General features: G+C 38.2%; 3 protein-coding genes across 8 annotated transcripts in view; 2 read left to right on the top strand and 1 right to left on the bottom strand.

The window, feature by feature from the left end:
- P2RY14 (purinergic receptor P2Y14) overlaps positions 1–9,018 on the top strand; it is a 59,988-nt gene extending 50,970 nt beyond the window's left edge. For 2 of the 6 annotated variants that reach the window (XM_077991578.1, XM_077991579.1), the window contains exons 2-4: positions 2,439–2,546; positions 3,264–3,385; positions 7,846–9,018. In XM_077991578.1, coding sequence (XP_077847704.1) covers positions 7,870–8,886 — 1,017 coding nt within the window. In that variant the 5' untranslated portion in view covers positions 2,439–2,546; positions 3,264–3,385; positions 7,846–7,869 and the 3' untranslated portion in view covers positions 8,887–9,018. The remainder of the gene's footprint in view (positions 1–2,438; positions 2,547–3,263; positions 3,386–7,845) is intronic. The other 4 variants (XM_002802967.4, XM_001107208.5, XM_015131814.3 and 1 more) reach the window with 2 other exon arrangements.
- MED12L (mediator complex subunit 12L) overlaps positions 1–24,495 on the bottom strand; it is a 337,419-nt gene that overhangs the window by 204,398 nt on the left and 108,526 nt on the right. The window lies entirely within an intron of this gene.
- Positions 18,936–24,004, top strand: GPR171 (G protein-coupled receptor 171). The gene is made up of 2 exons (NM_001194365.1): positions 18,936–19,016; positions 22,737–24,004. Exon 2 carries the CDS (start codon positions 22,769–22,771, stop codon positions 23,726–23,728), a length of 960 nt encoding a protein of 319 aa, NP_001181294.1. The 5' UTR covers positions 18,936–19,016; positions 22,737–22,768; the 3' UTR covers positions 23,729–24,004.

Here is a 24,495-nt window from a genome sequence, read left to right as displayed (position 1 = left end):
TCCTTTGACTCCATGTCTCACACCCAGGACACGCAACGCAAGAGATGGGTTCCCATGGTCTTGGGCAGCTCCACTCCTGTGGCTCTGCAGGGTATAGCCTCCCTCCTGGCTGTTTCACAGGCTGGCGTTGAGTCTGCAGCTTTTCCATGCCAACAGTGCAAGCTGTCAGTGGATCTAACATTCTGGAGTCTGGAGGATTGTGGCACTCCTCTCACAGCTCCATTAGACTGTGCCCCAGTAGGGACTCTGTGTGGGGGCTCCAACCCCACATTTCCCTTCCACACTGCCCTAGCACAGGTTCTCCATGAGAGCCCTGCCCCTGCAGTAAACTTTTGCCTGGACATCCAGGCATTTCCACACATCTTCTGAAATCTAGGCAGAGGTTCCCAAACCCCAATTCTTGACTTCTGTGCACTCGCAGGCTCAACACCACGTAGAAGCTGCCAAGGCTTGACGCTTGCATACTCTGAAGCCATGGCCTGAGCTCTACATTGGCCCCTTTCAGCCACACTAGAGTGGCTGGGATGCAGGGCACCAATTCCCCAGGCTGCACATAGCACAGACACCCTGGGCTGGGGCCCACAAAACCACTTTTTCCTTCTAGGCCTCCAGGCCTGTGATGGGATGGGCTTGCTGTGAAGACCTCTGACATGCCCTGTATACATTTTCCCCATTTTCTTGAGGATTAGCATTCAGCTCCTCGCTGCTTATGCAAATTTCTGCAGCTGGCTTGAATTTCTCCTCAGAAAATGGGATTTTCTTTCTACTGCATTGTCAGGCTACAACTTTTCTGAACTTTTACACTCTGCTTCCCTTATAAAACTGAATGCTTTTAACAGCACCCAAATCACCTCTTGAATGCTTTGTTGCTTAGAAATTTCTTCAGCTAGATACCCTAAATCATCTTCCTCAAGTTCAAAGTTCCACAAATCTTTAGGCTGAGGGCAAAACACGCCACCAGCCTCTTTGCTAAAACATAGTAAGAGCCACTTTTGCTCCAGTTCCCAACAAGTTCTTCATTTCCATCTGAGACCACCTCACCCTGGACTTTATTATCTATATCACTATCAGCATTTTGGGCAAAGCCATTCAACAAGTCTCTAGGAAGTTCCAAACTCTCCCACATTTTCCTGTCTTCTTCTGAGCCCTCCAAACTGTTTCAATCTCTGCCTGTTGCCCAGTGCTAAAGTCGCTTCCACATTTTCAGGTATCTTTTCAGCAACATCCCACTCTACTGGTACCAATTTACTGTATTAGTCTATTTTCACACTGCTGATAAGGATGTACCAGAAACAGGACAGTTTACAAAGGAAAGAGGTTTACTGGACTTACAGTTCCGCATGGTGGGAGGCCTCACAATCATGGTGGAAGGTGAAAGGCATGTCTCACATGGCAACAGACAAGAGAAGAGAGCTTGTGCAGGGCAATTCCCGTTTTTAAAACCACCATATCTCATGAGACCCATTCACTATCACCAGAACAGCACAGAAAGACCCACCCCCATAATTCAATCATTTCCCACCAGGTCCCTCCCACAACACGTGGGTATTATGGGAGCTACAAGATGAGATTTGGGTGGGGACACAGAGCCAAACCGTATCACATGCCAAACTCCAGACATAATGGAATCTCAGTCCTCATTTTAGCAAGATCCCAGGTAATGTGTATGCACATTAAAGTTCAGGGAGCACTCACTGGTTTAAAGAATTTAGAAATATGAAAACCTGGACTAAGGCAGAACCAAATCCAACCACCATTTTGCTAAACCTACCCTCTTCCTATCAGACCACATGGCTTTCAGGTGTTATCTCTGCAAAGTCCACACGTTAGTCTCATTAGACTGGTGGTAATCAAATGAGGGCAATTTTGTCCCTCAGAGGACATTTGGCAAAGTCTATAAATATTTTTGATGACCGCAACTTGTGTAGGGGGTTACTGGCATCTAGTAGGCAGAAGTCAGAAATGCTGCTAAACATCTTACAATGTGGAGGACAGCTCCCAAAAATAAATAATTATCTGGCCCAAAAGGTCAATAAGTCAAAGGTTTTTTAAAAACAAAACAGTAAAAAAAAATCCACCTGCAATTAGACCCATGATTTCCTGGCTGAAATGAATTGTTCTATTCAGTCATTTGATAAACTGATTTGGTCATCCTTATCCAAGGGGGGGGTAATATAAACCAATAACCAAAACCACTTCATGCCCAAGCTCTCAAAGAGTTTAAGTTTCCCACGAGAGGCTGCAACCAAATCAATAATCATATTATCATAAATCATATAAATCAATAATCATATTGACAACAAATAGCAAGTACAGTGAAACAACAAATGCACAAATTGGAATATTGCACAATTACATGAATTTAAGAAGTAAGTACAGATATATTTCCCCAATAAAAAGTCTGGTGCTCACTGGTTTTTTTGTTTCCTGTAATGCAGGATCTTTAATGAAAAAACACTTTGGCCACTTCGAGACGATAAACACTCACTGGGCAAAACAACTTCACTGAAAAGAGACCTCATATTATGCAAAAAAAATCTTAAAAGGTAATTTTTTTTAATTCCTCAAGTATTATCAAGAGCTTTGTTAATTTCATCAACATGCTATAAAGGAATGATTCTTTTCTTCAGAGAAGGAATCACAGCTCACAATTAGGATGGTGGAAGGTGGTCTAATACAAGAGGAAAATAGGTCACGGTATATAATTACACAGATGAGTAACGAACTCAGAGCTGACTAAGCCTGCTTTTATTAAGATAAACGTATTTCTGGAATGAGCATTGCTTTGCATAGCCTTGTATCAATTAAATTCTGCCCAAAGAGAGAACCCTGAGGTTATAGGTAATATGTGGCAACTTGAAAACACTTCATGCCGCACAATCCTAAGCTATTACACTGCACTAAGGAGCAAGTGCACTCACTATCTAAATCAGATTGAATCTTTGGCATTGACATTCTAACTTTGCAAAAAAAAAAAAAAAAAAAATTGTTGAAGGAAAGCAATCTACAAAATGCTCCCACTACATTTTAATAACTGTCTTTGGGTCTCATAAATCTCATTCTGCCATGTTCTTTAATTATGTTACCAAAGACTCCAAAGTGATAGCAGACAACGTAGGCTAAAACATTTCAGACCACTTCATTCTCATGTATCTGGATTTGTGAAACAAGGTCAAGTTTCACCTGAGAAAATTTCAAGACTTACCCTATTACACAGTAACCTCCCATTTTTTTCTTGTTTTTTGTTTTTTGTTTTTTTTGAGACGGAGCCCTGCTCTGAAGCCCAGGCTGGAGTGCAATGGTGGGAGCTCAGCTCACTGCAACCTCTGCCTCCCAGATTCAAGTAATTCTCCTACCTCAGCCTCCCAAGTAGCTGGGATTACAGGTGCGTGCCACCACAGCTTGCTAATTTTTGTATTTTTAGTAGAGGTGGGGTTTCACCATGTAGGCCAGGCTGGTCTTGAACTCCTAACCTCAGGTGATCCACCCGCGTTGGCCTCCCAAAGTGCTGGGATTACAGGCATGAGCCGTGCCCAGCCACAGTATCCCTTTTTAAAAAGTTTAGCTATATATACAAATCTTTCTTAAATGTGATCTCTAGAATTTAGGAAGCATTGTTTACATTCCTAAAGCCTCAAAGTTAACATAACGACAACTTTCACTACAGAAATTCAGTGATAATATGAGAAGTAACCATCAATGAGCAGGGCTCCACAAACAGACACCTACACAAACTGGCTCACCAGAATGCCTGCTTATCCAGTAATCCAGTTAATCATCATCCAGAAGTCTTGTTCATCTTTTAATATTTTTTCTGTTGCCTATCTCTCATCTTTAATGGACTAGCATGAGCTGGTAAGAAACAGTGAATCAACTGAGAAGTGGGCAGGGAAGGGAGGGTTGCTGAGCACACTAAGAGCTTCTTTTCTGATTCTTTTGGTTCTTATTGATTTTTACATTTTTGTGTAAAATCAACATGAGGATAAAACGATTTCCTTCATTTGTGAAAGATCTGAAGTTTCTGTAGGTCCCTGTATCAGGACATTAAATCATCTCAGTCTACACTAAAGATAAGGAGAAGAGACTGAGCAGATATCACGAGGTCCAAATGATACGTCTTTTTTAATGATTTTGTCCTATTTTTCATCCAACACATATGCCTGCCTTTTGGTCTCAATATATAATTTGGTCTTACTTGCCTTAAGAGAGTTTCTTTTCCACACATCTCTCAGTCCATTACTGCTCTGATCTGCCCTACAGAAAAGGCTGCCAAAAGGTTCAAGTGTCTCAAGTTCTGAGACACTTGAACCCGTAAGACAGAATGCCCTCATCATTAACCCCACTGCTTTAAAAAAAAAAAAAATCAATATTTAAGAGTTCAAAAATTACTACCAAGAGGAATTTCTCTTTAGCTTATTCCTTTAGAGTGTTCCTTTAAGATGAAGAAATCTGTCCTGGCATGAGCCTCTGCTGTATCAAACCGGACAGTGGCACAGGGTAGCAGAGGCACCCAACCAGCATGTCTAAAACCTCCCATTCTAAACTGAAGTCTCATCTGCAATTGCATCAAAACTGCCAAAATAGCACTGTTTGTGGAAAGGGCCCAGGTAAGCTGTGTGCATTCACTCCATTTCAGGAGGCAAAGCTGCTCTAGAAGTTTACCTTGGTCAATCATTCCCTTCCATCCAGCTCAAAGTGGTGGGAGCAGTGAAGGGGAATGATGTATACCATCAGGGCATATGTATGCAGATTCCCAGCAACCTGAGGAATCTGAGAGCAGAGTTCTGGACCTGCAGCATTAGGCCACATGCAGAAATACTGCAGCTCAAAAATACGAAAGACTCTGAGAAAATAATTTTATAAGGGTTTCTATAAGAAAAGGAATTATGTCTCTCATTCTATGGGATTCACTATTTCTACAAATAGTGGCTTCTATAATATTTCCCAAAGGAAAGGAATTTGGCTCTCATTAAATTATTTCTGGGAAATTATTCAATATTTCACCATATAATTATATATTACATAGTTAATATTTCTGTTTTCCAAAATAACATCTACAGTTTTTTTATATTTTAAACTCAAGTGAATCCCACAAGTACTTAGTACCTACCATGAGTAGGACACCACAATGGCCAGGCGCTGAGGATCTGGGGGTTGTGTGCCTAGGACTGGGAAACCAAATTACACGTGGGAATATAGCAGCATGCATTCTCTCAAGCTCTGCAAGACTGGCATTTAAACCAAAATGCATCTAACTGTCAAGAGACAGTTACCAAAAAAATTAGTTACCAGACACAGACTCTTAGTCACAGTAGACAGTTAAAAATGGAAAATGTGCTCCCCCTCCCTTATCTTTTAAAATATGAAACAGGCTCTTAAGGAGAAAGGTGATAGAAGACCTACAAAGAAGCAAATGCGTACAAACCAACTATGCCCAGAGCCAAGCACACAAGGCTACACGGAAGAGGAGGAATAGTGCTAGTGAAAGGTTTTGTGGAGGAAGTGATTTGGGGTACTCATTCCTTCTACAGGGAGTCCATAGACTGGCAAAATCAAGTGTCTATCAATATTTCTATTTTTGTCATAAAGCAAAAGGAAAGCACACAGGAAAGGAACCAGATATTCTTGTGTAGGAAGCACACACATAGGAACCAGATATTCTTGTGTAGGAAGCAGCACACAGGTTTATATGGATGTACTTTTTTTATGTGGAACATGACTATCTCATATTCCATGTTTCAAAATATCTCTTTGTCATGCTTAAATTTATTGACCTAACTTGTCCTTCACTGTGATATGCACTGTGCTGGCACCACAAATACAGATGAAAAAGATGCATTCTCTGACATCAAGGTACCCACTGTTCCCACAATCTTTCTTTCCCTTGATCCCTGAATAAATCTTAAGAGCAAGGGATTCATGCCTTGTATTTCCAGAGTGCATATTCATTTATTTCACAAATATTTTAACTAATGTCCTAAATATTATGCAAAGAATACAAGAGTAAAAAAATGGCATGATCTTTCTCCTCTGAAGGAGCCTGTAGTAGTGGAAGAGACAAACAGCTGGAGAGGAGTGTTGAGAGGAGAAAGACACAGGATGATAAGCACACACTCAATCCACCCCAAACCAGGCTCAGAAAGTTGAAGATTCCTAAGGAAAGTGACAGCTAAGCAGAGGACTTGAGGATAAAGAGAAGTTAGCCAGTCAGGAAGGTATGGAAACAGTTTTCCACACAAATGAAAGTCTGTGCAAAGGTCCAGACAGAAATCATCGAACCTAAAAAGAAGCAGAAGGGCCCAGGACAGCAGGAACTCAGTGCTGGGGGTGGAAGAAGCTGGAGGCAGAACAAGAAAGGACTTCAACATTACAGACTTCGGACATTCTCCTGAGGGCAAGGACAGACGACTAAAGGGTTTTAAGCAGGATAATTGGCATTGCTCACATATAAGATGGGCAGTAAACGTTTGTTTCCGATACATCAAATAACCTTTTGAATTTAATTCTAGTCTTCCCTCTGCCCTAAATCAACTCTTCCGACATCAGTGAAGAATATACAGGATTCCTAAACAATAGGAGTTCTGGATAACACCTAGCACAGCACTGTGCAATAAAACCATAATGTGAACCACATATGTAATTTAAAATTTTCTAGCAGCCAGAGTCTTAAAAAGTAAAATTAAGTGAAATTTAAGATTAATAATATACTTTATTTAATAGAGAATTTGTAAATATTACTTCAACATGGGATCAATATTAAAAATATTGAGATACTTTACATTTTTTCATTCCAAGTCTGCAAAGTCTAGAGTGCATTTTATACTTACAGAACATCTCAATCTGGACAGGCCATATTTCAAGTGCTCAATACCCACACATGGCTAGTGGCTACCATACTGAACAGTACAGATGTAGAATGTACTTTGGGAAGCATTTCTCAGAATGTTTAAAGCACTTTTTATCATTTGTATTTGTATTCTAATTTGTAAAAATAATGCAAATCAGTTTTTCAATGGGAAAAAAAAACAAAAAAGCTCAATATTGAAAAGGTACCCATAATCCCATACCAAAAATACCAGTTAACATTTGAATGTATATGCTTGTTAGACACTGTCTCATGTCCAACATATATGTAGAATACACTTTTCTAAAAGTAAGGTCTGTCTGAATAGCTCTTAATATGTAAACATTTATAAATGATTTTTATGAATCCATAAAAATTTCTCTTTTAGGAAAAAACAATCGCATTTCCAACATAGGTTTTAAAAAAATACATTACACATGGGATTCTGAATAAAATAAAACATTAATTCTGCTTTTACAGTTATTACCTTTTAAGATTATACCTAAGTGAGTATTTCCTAGAACTCTGGAGTTTAATAGGGAACCATTATTATTTTAGGGACATGCTGTCTCCGTTATTACCTAGAAGTTCTCAAACTGCCCTGCTGCTCCAGTTTCTCTTTACTGCCACCTGGCTACTCCATTCTTCCCTTTTCAGTGCCCAAAAAAAAAGGAAGAAGAGGGGGGAAGGGAGGGGGAAAGGGAGGGGGGAAAGAGAGGGGTAAAGGGAGGGGGAGAGGGGAGAAGGAAGAAAAGAGGGAGCGGGGAGTGGGTAAAGGGGAAAAGAGGGAGGCAAAGGAGAAAAGGAAGACCAAAAGAAAGAAAAGGAAGAACAGAGAGAGGGAGGGAGGGACGCATGAGTGTCTAACTTACACAGAGTAAAAAGGTGGCTTCAAAAATTTGGTAGGTTTGACTATATTCATTGCCCTTTGCCTTACTACTCAGCAAATGTCTTGGAGACCATAAGTGCCCTGTGAGTGACTAGTTCACACCTCTTTTCAGGCCTCTGCCTTCAGAAGTTACAAGATGATCAATTCAACCTCCACACAGCCTCCAGATGAATCTTGCTCTAAGAACCTCCTGATCACTCAGCAGATCATTCCCGTGCTGTACTGTGCGGTCTTCATTGCGGGAATCCTACTCAATGGAGTGTCAGGATGGATATTCTTTTACGTGCCCAGCTCCAAGAGTTTCATCATCTATCTCAAGAACATTGTTATTGCTGACTTTGTGATGAGCCTGACTTTTCCTTTCAAGATCCTTAGTGACTCAGGCCTTGGCCCCTGGCAGCTGAATGTGTTTGTGTGCAGGGTCTCTGCCGTGCTCTTCTACGTCAACATGTACGTCAGCATTGTGTTCTTTGGGCTCATCAGCTTTGACAGATATTATAAAATTGTAAAGCCTCTTTGGACTTCTTTCATCCAGTCAGTGAGTTACAGCAAACTCCTGTCAGTGATAGTATGGATGCTCATGCTCCTCCTTGCTGTTCCAAATATTATTCTGACCAACCAGAGTGTTAGGGAGGTTACAAATATAAAATGTATAGAACTGAAAAGTGAACTGGGACGGAAGTGGCACACAGCATCAAACTACATCTTCGTGGGCATCTTCTGGATTGTGTTTCTTTTGTTAATCGTCTTCTATACTGCTATCACAAAGAAGATCTTTAAGTCCCACCTTAAGTCAAGTCGGAATTCCACTTCAGTCAAAAAGAAATCTAGCCGCAACATATTCAGCATCGTGTTCGTGTTTTTTGTCTGTTTTGTACCTTACCATATTGCCAGAATCCCCTACACAAAGAGTCAGACCGAAGCTCATTACAGCTGCCAGTCAAAAGAAATCTTGCGGTATATGAAAGAATTCACTCTGCTACTATCTGCTGCAAATGTATGCCTGGACCCTATTATTTATTTCTTTCTATGCCAGCCATTTAGGGAAATCTTATGTAAGAAATTGCACATCCCATTAAAAGCTCAGAATGACCTAGATATTTCCAGAACCAAAAGAGGAAATACAACACTTGAAAGCATAGATACTTTGTGAGTTCCTACCCTCTTCCAAATAAAGACCACATGTGCATGTTGTCATCTTCAATTACATAAGATAAATATGTGCCCTCATCATAAGTATTATCTCTAGCACTGCCATCCAATTTAGTTCAATAAAATTCAAATATAAGTTTCCATGCTTTTTTGTAACATCAAAGAGAACACATCCATCCGTAATTTCTCTAATACTGACCTTTCTATTCTCTATTAATAAAAAATTAATACACACAATTATTCAATTCTATTATATTAAAATAAGTTTAAGTTTATAACCACTAGTCTGGTCAGTTAATGTAGAAATTTATATAGTAAATAAAACAGGACATAATCAAAGACAACTCACTCAGGCATCTTCTTTCTCTAAACACCAGAATCTAGTATGTAATTCTTTTCAACACTGTGCTTAAAGACTAACTTGAAAGCAGGCACAGTTTGATGAAGGGCTAGAGGGCTATTTGCAATAAAAAGTCAACTTTTTTTCCTGATTTGAAGAAGCAGGATAAGCACACACCCAGAAAATCACCTAAGAAACCCCTCATTGATTTACTTCATGGCACTGCAAAGGAAAAGGAATATTAATTGTATACTTAGCAAGAAAATTTTTTTTTCTGATAGCACTTTGAGGACACTAGATACATGCTAAATATGTTTTCTACAAAGACTTATGCCATTTAATAAGCCTGGGGTTCTGGCATTAAAATTTTTTTTTTTTTTTGGAGACGGAGTCTCACTCTGTCACCCAGGCTGGAGTGCAGTGGCGCAATCTCGGCTCACTGCAACCTCCGTCTCCTGGGTTCAAGCGATTCTCCTGCCTTAGACTCCTGAGTAGCTGGGAGTACAGGTGCGTGCCACCATGCCCAGATAATTTTTTTTGTATTTTTAGTAGAGATGGGGTTTCACCACGTTAGCCAGGATGGTCTTAATCTCCTGACCTCGTGATCCACCCGCCTGGACCTCCCAAAGTGCTGGGATTACAGGAGTGAGCCACCACGCCCAACCTAGAATATTTTTAAGTAGGCTTTACTGAGAGAAACTAAATATTGGCATATGTTATTAGCAATTTCCCCTGTTCAATAGTATGGGAAAAATAAGATGACAGGGAAAAAGACACACCCACACCCTAGAACATACGTTATTCTGTTGGCAAATGGGAAAGGAGGTCATTTTCTTAGAAAGCAAATAAACCTGATTTTTTTTAATCTAAAATTTACATTAATGCGTGCAAAATAACACATAAAAAGAAAATTCACACATCACATTTTTCTGGAAAACAGATGGATTTTACATCTGGAGACATGGCATATGGTTACTGGCTTATGAGAGCTACCAAAACTAAATTCTTTCTCTGCTATTAACTGGCTAGAAGACACTCATCCATGTTTCAAATGTTCTTTCAAAACATTTTTATAAGTAATGTTTGTATCTATTTCATGCTTTACTGTCTATATACTAATAAAGAAATTTAATACTGTCTATTTTTTTAATAATCAACATGAGGAAACATTACCAGATTTCCTCATAGTCAGGACATACGTAGTTTCTTTATATGTTCAATTATGCATATAAATTATGCATATGTATTATGCTAATACAAGGGAGGCAGTTACATAGAGAATTCAAAAATTCTATCTGCCACTTACTTTTCAGAATAAGTACTCCGGATAGGGCATGGTGGCTCACACCTGTACTCCCAACACTTTGGGAGGCAAAGGTGGGCAGATCACTTAAGTCCAGGAGTTCAAGACCAGGCTGGGCAACATGGCAAAACTCTTGTCTCTACAAAAAAATAAAATTAGCCAGGCTTGGTGGTGTACGCCTATAGCCCCAGTTACTGGGGAGACTGAGGTGGTGATCACCTGAGCCCAAGAGGCAGAGGTTGAAGTGAGCCATGATTGTGCTGCTGTACTCCAGCCTGGGCAACAGAGCAAGACCATATGTCAAAAAAAGAAACAAAAGTACTTCATATGCCCTATAACCTCATCAATATTTTAGGCAAAACTCAGAAAAAAATACCCTAAATTGAGGAAAAGCTGGACAGGTTTTTTTTTCCCCCTCAGTATCTACTTTCCACCGTCCTAACAGTTCCCAATTCTGGGTCAATCAGACTCTCTCAAAAAATAAAAAACGAAAATTGCCATGCTATCACAAACGTGCTTGGTAAACTAAGCTTGCTATAATTGTTTATCTAACTACATCTGTAAAAAAAAAAAAAAAAAAAAAAAAAAGAGGCTGTGTTTATTCTTTACAACTTACATTGGCCAGGACAAATGAGTAAATACCAGGGTTTTAAATGCCCCCTACTGGGCCATGGTAAAAAGTGAAAGTGAAAAAGAGAAGATGCCTTTGTAAGCACGTGCTAAAGCAGAATAGCAACGCAAAGGTAGTATTTTTCAGGAAACAACATGCAATGCAGTTAAGGATATGGTGAAGCAACAGTTGAGTAATAGTTACTGCCTATTAGAACTTTCAGGTCCAGAGTAACAACTAAAAACCAAGTGGCAGAGCACCAGCAATAATAAATTAACCCAGCAACTTCCCTGAGATCACTAGCACTAGTGTAGGTGGGCAACAGTGAACACTTGCAGGGTCCTTTTGCAGATAAAGCTACAGTGCAGGCATGCCAGTGTTCAGGGTGCCCACCGAGGCTTACAACTCAGGTGCCTGCAGAAGGCACTGTAAACACGGCTGTAAGAAAACAGGGGAAGCTAATGATGATGGTGTGCTGAGAGCCTTTGCCTCACCAAGAGAGGTCAAAGGGCTCTCAGCTCTAGTCAATTATCTCCTCATTTTTCAAGATATGAAAAGTCACAAAGTTTTTACATTGCTGGGGCACCAATGAAAAGAAAATACACCTGCAGACAGAATACGCCACTGGCTACTCTGTAACATGTGGAATGCAGAAATCTCACAGAAAGGTATTCAAAAGTCACTCATGATGACTAAAAATTTCCCTTTAACAGGAATCCTTAATTTCATTTTGATGCATAAGTGATTCGACAACTATCTATACAAAATGTTTTAAGGTTTTTTTATAAAAGGAATATTTGAGATAAGAGTAATCAAGAAACAGATCATAGAAAGATCATAATCATATAAAAAGATTACACATTGACATCTACCCAGAGGTGGGTGAACCCTGCAACGGTCTTTTACAAAATGTTGTCATGACTAGTGCTCATTCGCTGGTCATCTTCAGCCTACGTCTTCTTTTCCCAGAAACAGAAGCAAAATTTTTCCTTTGGGAAAGTCATTTTGTCCTGTTCTCAACCATGCAGCTATCATATGCAGCTGACCCCATCCCCTACACAAGGGGCCAGCCATAACTGACTCTAGGCAATCAACATGTCTGATTCCACTGGCCACAAGTTGGGATGGAACATGATCCAATTTGACCTAATGAGAGCAAGTTCTAGGTTTCTGAAAAAATTATCTGAAGGGTGTGCCACAAAGATATAAAGTCTAGAAGCACTTCTTTCATCTGGCTACCATAGGAAAAGAGCCTAGAGCACCCTATGAGTTGAAACTGACACCATGGAAGGCACACTGAAGACATGCTACAAACTCAGTCCTGGTTACAAAGCTGAGTGCCTGCATCAGTCTTCATGTAAAACCATACCCACAGCCAATAAGCCCAATTTTAATTGGTTTCTTTTCTCTTTCTTTCTTTCTTTTGGCAACTACAAATGAGAAACTCGTGATACATTGGTTTTATCTAACAGAGTAATCTAAAGAGTTCAGAAATTCTAGAAAACACCCTCACACAAAGCTGTGCTTCTGCTTGACGATGTTAGTCATGTATGTGTCATTAGTTCTGTGTTTTATCCTTAACCCTATCGTTGCCATCATATCTTTTAACTCTGGAGAAAAAGTATCAATAAATACAACAAATATCTGTAACATCGAGAGATAATATTACACAAATTACAAATATAACAGATCACTCCCCAAAATGACATGGGATTTCTTTTGGGTAAGCAGCACTGTGAGGGTTTGTGTATTTGGTACTGTGTGGTCTTCAACGGTAAAAGCCATTACTTCCTTTTGGTCACTATCTTCCACAAGACTCTAATGGCATGTGGATTACCGTTTCATGACAAGGCATCCCCGTCAAAAGAACCACTTTAGCAAAATGTCGTTTTCCTTTCCCACAGGTCACTTTTCAAAATGTTTTAACCACTTTATAGTACTGCTTGTACAAAATGATTAAATGTCGTATTAATTTCTCTGCAGTAAATGTATGTGATAAATGTTACATGTAAATCAGCTACAAAAAAGAAACAAAAAAGTGCTTCCCAAAGCGGTCTCAAGATTTTTAGGAAATAAGAGATATTACTGCATTCCTATCTTCCCCTGCTTCAATATAAGTTGGGTGTAAGCATGAAAGGGGTGTTATAAAAATAGGTCCACCTCAATAAACAGCAAAATATATGACAGGTATTCTCACTGATAAAGTTTATAAGACTACTTGTTACTTTTTGAAGGTGTTAATTGTATGATTCTATGGCTTCTCTCATGGTCGCAGTCATAGCCACTAGCCACTTCACTTCACTTCCTAAACATTGTATCATGTGTTTTTGGGGACCTGCAACACAGGACTTAAGACCAGGGAGTAAATTTGTTCTTTATCAGCCTCCAGGTGTCACCAGCCTTAACTCTCATGGTATCAGCATGGCAAGGGAAACCCACACCTGCACTACTTCTCCCTTCTCTCCCAAATCCCCCATCATTTGATGACCAGCTAAACCTGCCCCAAAAGTGTGTGACAAAGGGCTTACTTTCCTATCATTCCATTTCCTGACATAAATGAACACCAAGAAAACATAGCCTCATCATATCGTACAATATTACATTACTTAAATTCTTGATTTTCTATTTTCTTTTCTTGAGATAGAGTCTCGCTCTTGTTCCCCAAGCTGGACTGCAGTGGCATGATCTCAGCTCACTGCAACCTCCACCTCCAGGGTTCGATTCTCCTGCCTCAGCCTCTCGAGTAGCTGAGATTCCATGTACTCGCCACTATGCCTGGCTAATTTTTGTGTTTTTAGTAAAGATGGGGTTTCACCATGTTTGTCAGGTTGGTCTCAAACTCCTGACCTCCGGTGATCCATCCACCTCGGTCTCCCAAAGTGCTGAGATGACAGGCGTGAGCGCCCGGCCTCAATGTTCTATATTCTAAGCTAAAAGAGTCTCTATATTTAACTTGCAGGTTTTTCCAAGCTGTTATGTTGTACTTTCAACCATTATCTTTCTAAAGGAATACCAGCTCTCTGTGCTATCATATTGCCTGCATGAGGACGTAATCCTTATAAAAGCCAATTTCAACTCCACATCAAATTCACTTTCTTGTTAAGAAAAACATGCAACTATAAAAAAAATTGTCATGGCCAAGTGTAGTTCTTATCTAATAGTATGAAAGTAGGTGAAAAATAAGAAAAATTGTCTTATTTTAAGTAAGAAAACCAACATCAATACCATTCAAAATAAGAGCTCCTTAAGTGTTTACAAAGTACATTTAGAATGTTTTGGTTAATGACAGATAAAGCTCTAAGAAACATTTAAAACCTAAATGAAAAAGAATAAAATAAAAATCTAAGTTATATCAAATAGAAACTCTGTAAGCCAATAAACCAAATTCACCTTTCTACATGACCAATCTGCCTCTCTCCTCAGACTTCCTTTCCCAGGACTAAAACTTCAGTCTCCTCTTCTCCCTCTCTACCCTCCACTGCAGTGATTTTACTTCTGCAGTGGTTCTCAGCTATTCCTCCCTTCCCATGTAATTTCAGATCCTTATTGCTTCTCACTTAAAATGACTGCAATCATTCCTTAACTGGTTTCTCATCTTCCACTTTCTCTCCTAACCAAGCAAACTCCAATGCTGGCAGATTTACCTAACATTGCTGAATTGACAGCTCCTTCCCTTGTATAGCCATGAGCTCTCCAGTGCTTACTTTATTAAAATCCCAGGGAGCATCCAAGATTTTGTCTCAATCTTTTCCTCACAGAGACACCTAAGCCCCTAAATTGCCTGATAGTCCCCCCCAAAAATTTCTCATACTCCAATTATCTGTGTCATCCCTCAAGCATACCACCTTGTAGCTCATTCTGAAGAAGCTCCCGTTCACCCTACCACAGTCTGGAGCATTACACTTCCCGGATTCCCACAGGTTCTAACAGCACATAGCAGGTGATAAGATTTCTTATCACTCCTTTACAAAGCATAAAATATTCTCCAGGATAAGAGCTCAGGAGGCAGCCTGCAATCAATACATATTTGCTGTTATAATTTTTCATAAATACTTGATCAAGAAATATTCACATGGCTGGGTGCAGTGGTGTGCACCTGTAGTCCTAGTTACTCAGGAGGCTGATGCAAGAGGATTGCTTGAGCCAAGGAGTTTGGGACTGTAGCAGGCTATGATTAGACCTCTGAATAACCACTGTACTGCAGCCTGGGCAATATAAGATGACCCTGTCTTAAAAAAAAAAAAAAAAAAAAATTACATGGCTAGGAAAAAGGAGACGTTCTCCAAAGAACATTCTCTTGGAAAGTAACTAACGAGTTTTTAAAATGTGTTCTGTGTTTTGAAAATGTGTTAGTCATAAGTTCATAAGAAATGGACCATAAACAATCAAATGAGGAAAAAAAGCATGAAATTCAGTGACCAAAAAGAAACAAGATCATCTTTAAACGTTCTTTATTATGAATTTCCCCTCCATAAATTATTTTATAACCATGGACCAAATAGCAGTCACACCTTACAACCAAAAGGCAAAATGAAATGTTGATGCAGTAACATCAATAAAAAGGCAGACAACCAAAAGGACTGTCAAGGGGAAATGACAGGGTAATGTACCAGCCATTCTTTTAACTGAGTTCACATTCCAAGAATGTGCAAAAACAACCTCTGCCTTCAAATCATTTCCAAACATGTATTCTCCATTTCACTAAAGAGAAAAAAAACAAGGCAGAATTTAAGTAATACAGAAACAGTAACATGGAAACCGTATGTCTACATTTCACTTTAAAACTACACTGCCTATTCACAACAGTCACTCTCAGATTTAAAGCTACCAATCTCGGAGCACGGAAAAAAATCTTCGGGCTAATCCAGGTGGGAAAGAGAATTTTGTGCAAAAAAAAAAAAAAAAAATTATTTTCTTTCAAAACATAACCCTGAAGCACAACGGCTGCAGAGATAGGGCTGAATTTGGAGTTGCACAGGCTGTGGCAGAAATGACTGATCATAAAAATCTTTCAGATATAAACTATTTTGATGTAAGAGCATCCTAAATTCACATTCCGGAGGCTGAAAACTCCATCAGGAAGGTTAGAACTGTGGTACACTGGGTGTTCTACCACCCAATGGCATGCAAATTCAAATGGTTACAAATACTAAATGGGAAGGGGGCCTGGACTGACCTGATGGCCTCCATTGTAATCACTGTCCCTAACACTTTCATTGTAAGAAGCATAATTAAGAGCTGGGATGCCAGGGTCTAACTGTGCAGGTTTGAGCGGCCCTTAATTTCTCTGCACCACAGTTTCCCCATCTGTAAGAGGCAGAATCTCCTGCATCTCATGGCTTGTTTTAACAAAAACAAGTCCTCGGTCCTGGGCGCCTGGCTGTGGCAGTGACCATCGACCCCAACATTCGCTTTCCCCTTCCTCATTAGTTCCAAATGGCTTCCATGCTACACTGAAAAAGCACATTTTAAAAACGCTAAATATTCAAAGAAAATATTTCTACTGAAATACTGTTGTTTGGTATTTGTGTTCAATAAAATCAAAAGCACGTTTTATATGGATAGGAGAGACTACAGAAAATATTTTCTTTCTTAATAACTTGGAGGACAACTTAGCTTTAATTTTTATTTTACACATACAAAATATCCATGAAATACTCATAAGTAATGAACAGATTATTTATTAAACAAACAGCACTGCCATGACCAAGGTAAGGGAAAAATAACTTCGCCTCACTTCTTCCCACTTGGGTGCGTGTTAGTGATGACATGCAACTTCCTGGAACACTAAATACAGTCACAAACACTTGTCCTCAATGAAACAGATAGAAAAAGTGGCTTCTAGAAAATCAAATGAAACTCATATAAAAAAATGAAAAATACACGTATTTCCACTGTGAATAAACTTCCACACAAAGCCAGGTTGCCCAAGCTCATTCTCAAGAGGAGGAATATGATTCATCTCTCCATTAAAAGATTAATTCTCACTATTCTAAAAATTAAATATAACTCTGAGAACAAGGGCACTTTAGTGCTTTCACATTTGGCAATCCAGACACAGAAACTGTGGCCTGAGTAGATTTTTAAGTACAATTGTTTGTACTTTTCAATTTTGTCTACAACTTTAAAGTGAACCAGGGAAGTAAACATATAAAGAGACCTACCTAAAAGAAGCAAAACAGAAACTCTGTAAAAAATCTTTCATCCCAGTTTTTCTCCATGCCATGGTAAAATCATTCACCACTGTTTGCAGTCAAGTGCACCCATCTCTAAATTCTCTCCCTTTCATCCCCTCTACCCTCCAGTGAATGTAAGCCCTGATCACTTCTCACTTACTTGTCTGCAAATTTGTCTTTTCTACAAGTATGTTCTTCAGTGAGTCCTGTACAACACTGAAGCATACATATCTTAAAAGAAAGATCCTTTCCTAGCACTACGATGATGAAGTTCACAGTGGTTCTTAACATAAAATGTTTGAGAAACATTTGCTTTTTCCCTCCTACTTTATAATTTATGGTCCTCACTGGCAAAAATAATAATTATATGAATTTGGGGGGATGTCAGAATACCCGAAACGTGACCAATATCATCATAAGCATCTTTACATTTTTTTCAAAAGTCTCCGTAGACTTTCCCTAAATTCTCCCTAGCTAGATACTTCTCATTTCATCTTTTGAGAGATTTTTCTTTTTAAAAACTAATACCAAGGGATTAATTTTAGATCCTGGAAAGGTATCTTCTTTTTTTTTATCTAGAAAACTGACCAAGTATTATTAAAAGAAACCAAAGCACCTACCAAGCCAGCAAAGCATTAGAAGAAACCAGACCCTAACTAACCAGGCAATGGCTTTGCATTTACACATCAACTTCGAACCAGAAAATGTAAAACTCTTGAAAATATGTTTGTTAGGTTCCCCACTGTGCTAGCCTTCTTTCAAACATTCAACAAACACTTGTTCAGCCACAGACACAATGAACATTTAACCAAACAACTTAAATACACACTGTAGGGTTCCTTTACACACAATCTATTAATTACTAAATACTATTTCAATCCATTAAGCTGTTTGAGTCAAATAGACAAATACTAACTACAAGCCTAATCTCATAAATTGAAAATATATACAATATATTCTTCAATGAAAAATTATAAACTACAAAATAGTAGGAATAACATTTAAGTGGAAATAATCATAGAAAAAATTTAAAACTTATGTACCAAAAATATTAACAGTAATTATCTCTCTGCATGTTCCTTTTTTATTTCTATTTCCAGATTTTTCTAAAATGAACACAAAATAACATAAATAAAACATACATTAGCAGACTCCGTAAAATACATTTTTGTTTACTTTTTTTTAATAATAGGTGTCTCAGCAGGTATTAAACAGCGCAACTATTGTTTCAATTTTAACTTTGAAATGCTGTGTTACTATGTATACTGAAGAAATAATTGCATAAACACCTTATATCTTTAATTATTAATCCCCATCAAGGCATAAAGAGTGATATTCTTTGAAATCATTATGACACAGAACACATCTTGGATACTTTAAAAAAAGGTTAGGTACTAAAATAGACAAATGAAGATCTTTTCTCTAAAAAATATGACAAGTAAATTGCTTAAGAAAGCATACATGAAATTGTATATATTTAAAAAACTTCTTTAGGAGAACTTCATAAAGTTAAACTACTTGCAAACCACAGTTTCATCTACGTCAATATGCAACATTTTAAAACCACACAAAAAGGAAAGGAAATTTTTAGTAAAGCCAGCAGCCTGCAATGGGGCTGCTACTGCTGCGGCTAACCAAACAGCTCCTGCTTCTCTGAAGACTTGCAGCAAGGCCTGCTGAGGCTCACGGAAGATAGCCCCAGGTATGTCTTTTTAAACACTTAATATACTCAAATGCTTTTCCATGGAAAACAAAATTGTGATTTTCAGTATTTAAGGCTTATAAGTAGAAAAAGCCAAGCTGTATAAGAAAGCATCAATTTTTAGGACCTCTAAATAGGTCCTAGCTGTGAATGACACTATAATTTTCTTGTATCTGATGAACCCATTCATCTGTCTCCAAAAGACAGGATAACTGACACCAGACTGAATACCTGAGCAAGCATAACTATTCAGTAACTCAATGTTATAACTGAGTGGATAGAGGCCATGTTGTAGATCTTCACAACGGGAACAACAGGCTTTAAGATGACTTTCCTCTACAAACATTACAATAGGTGATTTCAAGAAAATTCCACTGCAACTCCCATAGAAAATCTAATAAACTTTTATTTTGTTTTTCTTTTGTTTTGTTTTTGAGGAGTCTCGCATTTTCATCCAGGCTGGAGAGCAGTGGTATGATCTCGGCTCACTGCAACCTCCACATACTGGGTTCAAGCAATTCTCCCGCCTCAGCCTTCTGAGTAGCTGGATTACAGGTGCCCGCCACCGCCTGTAATGGTGGTGGCTAATTTTTGTATTTTTAGTAGAAACAGGGTTTCACCATGTTGACCAGGCTGGTCTCGAATTCCTGACCTCAAGTGATCCACCCACCTCGGCCCCCCAAAGTGCTGGGATTACAGGCATGAGCCACTGTGCCCAGCCAGTTTATTTATTTTCTAAGCAATGGGCACTCTATCCAAACTACAGAGACAGTTAAAATCTTGTATTGTTGTTGTTGGACTACCTCTGAGTATCTCACATTTTCACTGGTAAGTAACTGTCTGGTAAAATATTTAATAAGCACTTAATTCTCAAACTTGTGACATAGAACACAGGATGTTATTATACAATAGTTTAACCTCTAATTTACATAAGCAAAAATTTTAAATAAACAGATTTGTTTTTCACTGCAATTTAGAAAAAAGTTCATAAACACAAATGTGAGAAATGTGAGATGTTCCATGATTCTTGAGAATTACTGAATGATTAGTTATTCATTTCAAATAAATTATTCATGTACGGTGAATATGTATAGTCAGTTCTAGTTACAGAGAAAATTAATAAAAAGAAATTACTCTAATTCTTCTCTTTACCATATAAGTCTCATTGACACAATAATCTTATTTTATAGTTGTGTAAGCAATGGAGCACTTAAAGAAACACATTATGTTACTATTATTATGTAACTATTATTATGTAATATTTGAAATAAAAGTGCATAAGCCAAAATCCTAGGGCCTTAGAAAGTAACAATAAGCAAAGATGTGACACAATATCAATGCACACAAATACTAATTTTTCACATAAAGAAGAAAAGTATGTTCAAAATTCCAAGGTGCAAATAAATGGTAACTATCAAAATTCATGGTCGCCAAGGACATCAGTAAAGCCTGGAGTAGCTTTCAGATGTGAGAAGCTTCCTGAGGGCTCTGGAATAAGCAGGATTCAGGAATAGTAAGGATAAAGACAGAGCTTAGACGATCACCAGTAAGAGCAGATCCTAGTCCTGCTTGAACATGCTGGGAAAACTTGAGGAACACACCAGTGCCAGCCCTCAATCTCCTCAACTGACTTGGGGATTAGACTACAGGCTATCAATAAAGTTTCCATCCATCCTTAAAATCCTATAACTCCAAAATTTCTATCACATGCAAAAGTATAAAGGCAGGAAGGAACGGTACACAGAACAGTAGAGACCCCACCAATCCCAATCTTAATCTGGGATTAAGAGATAGTAGACATGGTAGAGAGAAACTAGGTTATGGAAGCTTTGAGAGCAAAGTTGGTTCAAACTTATTGGATAGGGCCTAGGTTTTGTTTTTAAATGTGCGTGTGTGTGTGTGTGTGTGTGTGTGTGTGTGTGTGTGTGTGTGTGTGTGTGTGTACGGTGTGCATGTGCGTGGCTGTATGCATAAAACATCAAAATACATGAAAAGCCTAAACTTATTTTCTTAGTATTTTGGTAAAAAGTTGAAAATGAATAGTTTATTTCAGCTTTATTACATAAAAATTGTTTAGAACATAGCTCCTGCCCACACAGTAAGCCCTTAGTAAAGCCTGGCAGATATAATAATAATCATCATCATTACTATCATCATCTTACTATTGTTATTGAGGCAGTGTTTTGGGGTGGTTTTGAATGTGATTCTGAGATCAGACTGACTGAGTTGGAATCCTGGCTTTGTATCTTACCAGTTACGTAACCTCGGGTAAGTAACCCCATTATGCCTCAGTTTCCTCATCTATAAAGCAGGGACAATAACAACACCTAGCTTATGGAAATGATAAGAAGTTAAATAAGTACATGTAAAGTATTTGGCATAATGCCAGACACAAACCAACTGCTTAATTATTTTCATCAAGTTTGGTAAAGAATTACATTATTCATGGACTCTAACATGCTAACTCAGGTAGGGAAAGAGAAAGGGCATGTAGCCTTTAAGCAGCACTTGAATTTAGAAAGCTTTGTGTACATCTGCCTTATTCATCTGTTTGCATACATTGTTTCATTACAAATGCACACAAAGGATCATTAACTAATTGGGGAAATTAAAATTTAGAAAGACGTCAGAAGTTTTATTCTCTTATTAAAGGGCGCTTACAGAGTAGCTGATCTGGCCTTCTATGTTGGTCACTATAACTTACTATTTGCTACTTTTAAAAAGGTTATATTATAGCATAAAATTTTTTCTTGCTAAAATACAAAAACAATCTTGAGGTCTTTAAAACAAAAGAACATTGTTTAATATGCAAAAGGAGGACCCACACCAACAGGCAGCACCAGAAAGGTTACTAATGTACCCTTAGCTCTAAGCATGTGAGTTTGAATAGACCAGGTCAAAGGGAGCCCTATCAGTTTAACTAAACCCACTCAATGTTCCAGATTTGGGAGGGACATGACAAGACTTCACTGTCATTATTAGTGGCGATCACAGTAGTTCTAAGGGTATGTCTTATGCTTCTGGGCTTTTAACTGCTTCAAAACCCACAATGAAAGAAAAAAAAAAAAAACTCAAGTGTTGAAGTCACATGTTTTGATACTAATATAAATAAACCTTTCTCCAAGGATTTTGTAACGAATGAACTTACAAACTTACATCCATGTTCTGGTAACTGTGGTTTTTTGTGTGTGTGTTTTTTGGTTTTTGGTTTTTTTTTGAGACAGAGTCTCACGACCAGGCTAGAGACAATTTTCCATCAACTCCTTACTTCCCCGGTCAGCTTGTGTTCTCCAAGCCTTAGGAGCTACATGAATCTATGGAAAACAAAAAACAAAACAAGAAAAAAAGCCTCTTCAGGCCCAACCACAACCCTAGTTTCCTCTCTCTACTTCTCAGAATCTCAGTTCACTTATCTCCTCTGCAAACTAACTTCCAACCCAACTGGTAACAAGAACTACCGGAATGGAAAAACCTGAGGTTGAAAATATCCCTACCAAAAGCAAACCTGCATGGGATTTCCTGAAAGTCACAAAATCAGACAATGGAAAACCCAGGCATCTTCACAATCTAGTATGTTCTCACCAGGCCACATGGTCTGGCAAGTTCACCACTAAAATTCTAAAAACTAGAAATACAATGGTATTATGAAGACAAATGTCTTTTAAAGAAAATAGCTGCTAATTTTAATTACTAACCTCCCTTTCCTTGTTTATTTTACAGAGTCTTAGAAGTCATCCTTACTTTCCCTCAAGATGACAAACAGTTCGTTCTTTTGCCCAGTTTATAAAGATCTGGAGCCATTCACATATTTTTTTTATTTAGTTTTCCTTGTTGGAATTATTGGAAGTTGTTTTGCAACCTGGGCTTTTATACAGAAGAATACGAATCACAGGTGTGTGAGCATCTACTTAATTAATTTGCTTACAGCTGATTTCCTGCTTACTCTGGCATTACCGGTGAAAATTGTTGTTGACTTGGGTGTGGCACCTTGGAAACTGAAGATATTCCACTGCCAAGTAACAGCCTGCCTCATCTATATCAATATGTACTTATCAATTATCTTCTTAGCATTTGTCAGCATTGATCGCTGTCTTCAGTTGACACACAGCTGCAAGATCTACCGAATACAAGAACCTGGATTTGCCAAAATGATATCAACGGTTGTGTGGCTAATGGTCCTTCTTATAATGGTGCCAAATATGATGATTCCCATCAAAGACATCAAGGAAAAGTCAAATGTGGGTTGTATGGAGTTTAAAAAGGAATTTGGAAGAAATTGGCATTTGCTGACAAATTTCATATGTGTAGCAATATTTTTAAATTTCTCAGCCATCATTTTAATATCCAATTGCCTTGTAATTCGACAGCTCTACAGAAACAAAGATAATGAAAATTATCCAAATGTGAAAAAGGCTCTCATCAACATACTTTTAGTGACCACGGGCTACATCATATGCTTTGTTCCTTACCACATTGTCCGAATCCCATACACCCTCAGCCAGACAGAAGTCATAACTGATTGCTCAACCAGGATTTCACTCTTCAAAGCCAAAGAGGCTACACTGCTCCTGGCTGTGTCGAACCTGTGCTTTGATCCTATCCTGTACTATCATCTCTCAAAAGCATTTCGCTCAAAGGTCACTGAGACTTTTGCCTCACCTAAAGAGACCAAGGCTCAGAAAGAAAACTTAAGATGTGAAAATAATGCATAAAAGACAGCATTTTTTGTGCTACCAATTCTGCCTTACTGGACCGTAAAATTAAATACAGCTTGGAAAGAGGGGGAGAAAAAAAAAGTAAGAAAAAATACAATTAGCTAGCAAATATGGATAGGTTTACTTAGAAATCCTGTTTCTAAATGCAAGTCAAGCTTTATTGTTAGACTTGTTGCTACTCATTAACCCAAATATTTGTACAAAAAACTAAAGAGTCTCATTGAACGAATGTAAAATCCTGCAATATCCTTGAAATCCAAAAGAGGCCCATGACATAGACCCAAAGGTATTCATGAGTTATTCATTTAAATGCCTGGAACTGACTTCTTGATAAAAATATAAAAAATAATTTCCATGTAAGTTACCAGAAAGCCCACCAGCAACTTAATTTTAAAGCCTTTCAGATTACTTTAAAAAATGCAGCTTACATAAAACTACTTATGCCTATTTTATTTCTAATCCATCACTTCAAAAGATGGTAGTCTTTCAGCTCATTACTCCTTCATTTTTTAATGTCTCATTTTTTTCTAACACAATCAAAAACTTTTATTTATAAAAAGTCTTGAAAAATATAGACAATCTTTAATGTATTATTTGTACTTATATTCTATCTATAGGTTACAATAAAGGCTTCCTGATGTTAGTAATAATAAATTTAGTGACTTCTCATTTCTATTTTGAATAATACGAAACAGAGACCCTAGAATATTTCAGAGGGAGTTAAGTTATACTAATTACTGAAACGAGTGTTTTTGGAACTAGAA

Source organism: Macaca mulatta, chromosome 2, assembly GCF_049350105.2.
Source record: "Macaca mulatta isolate MMU2019108-1 chromosome 2, T2T-MMU8v2.0, whole genome shotgun sequence".
Classification (NCBI taxonomy): Eukaryota; Metazoa; Chordata; class Mammalia; order Primates; family Cercopithecidae; genus Macaca; species Macaca mulatta.
The sequence above is the reverse complement of the archived record's forward strand: the minus strand, read 5'-3'. Positions and strand labels throughout refer to the sequence as shown.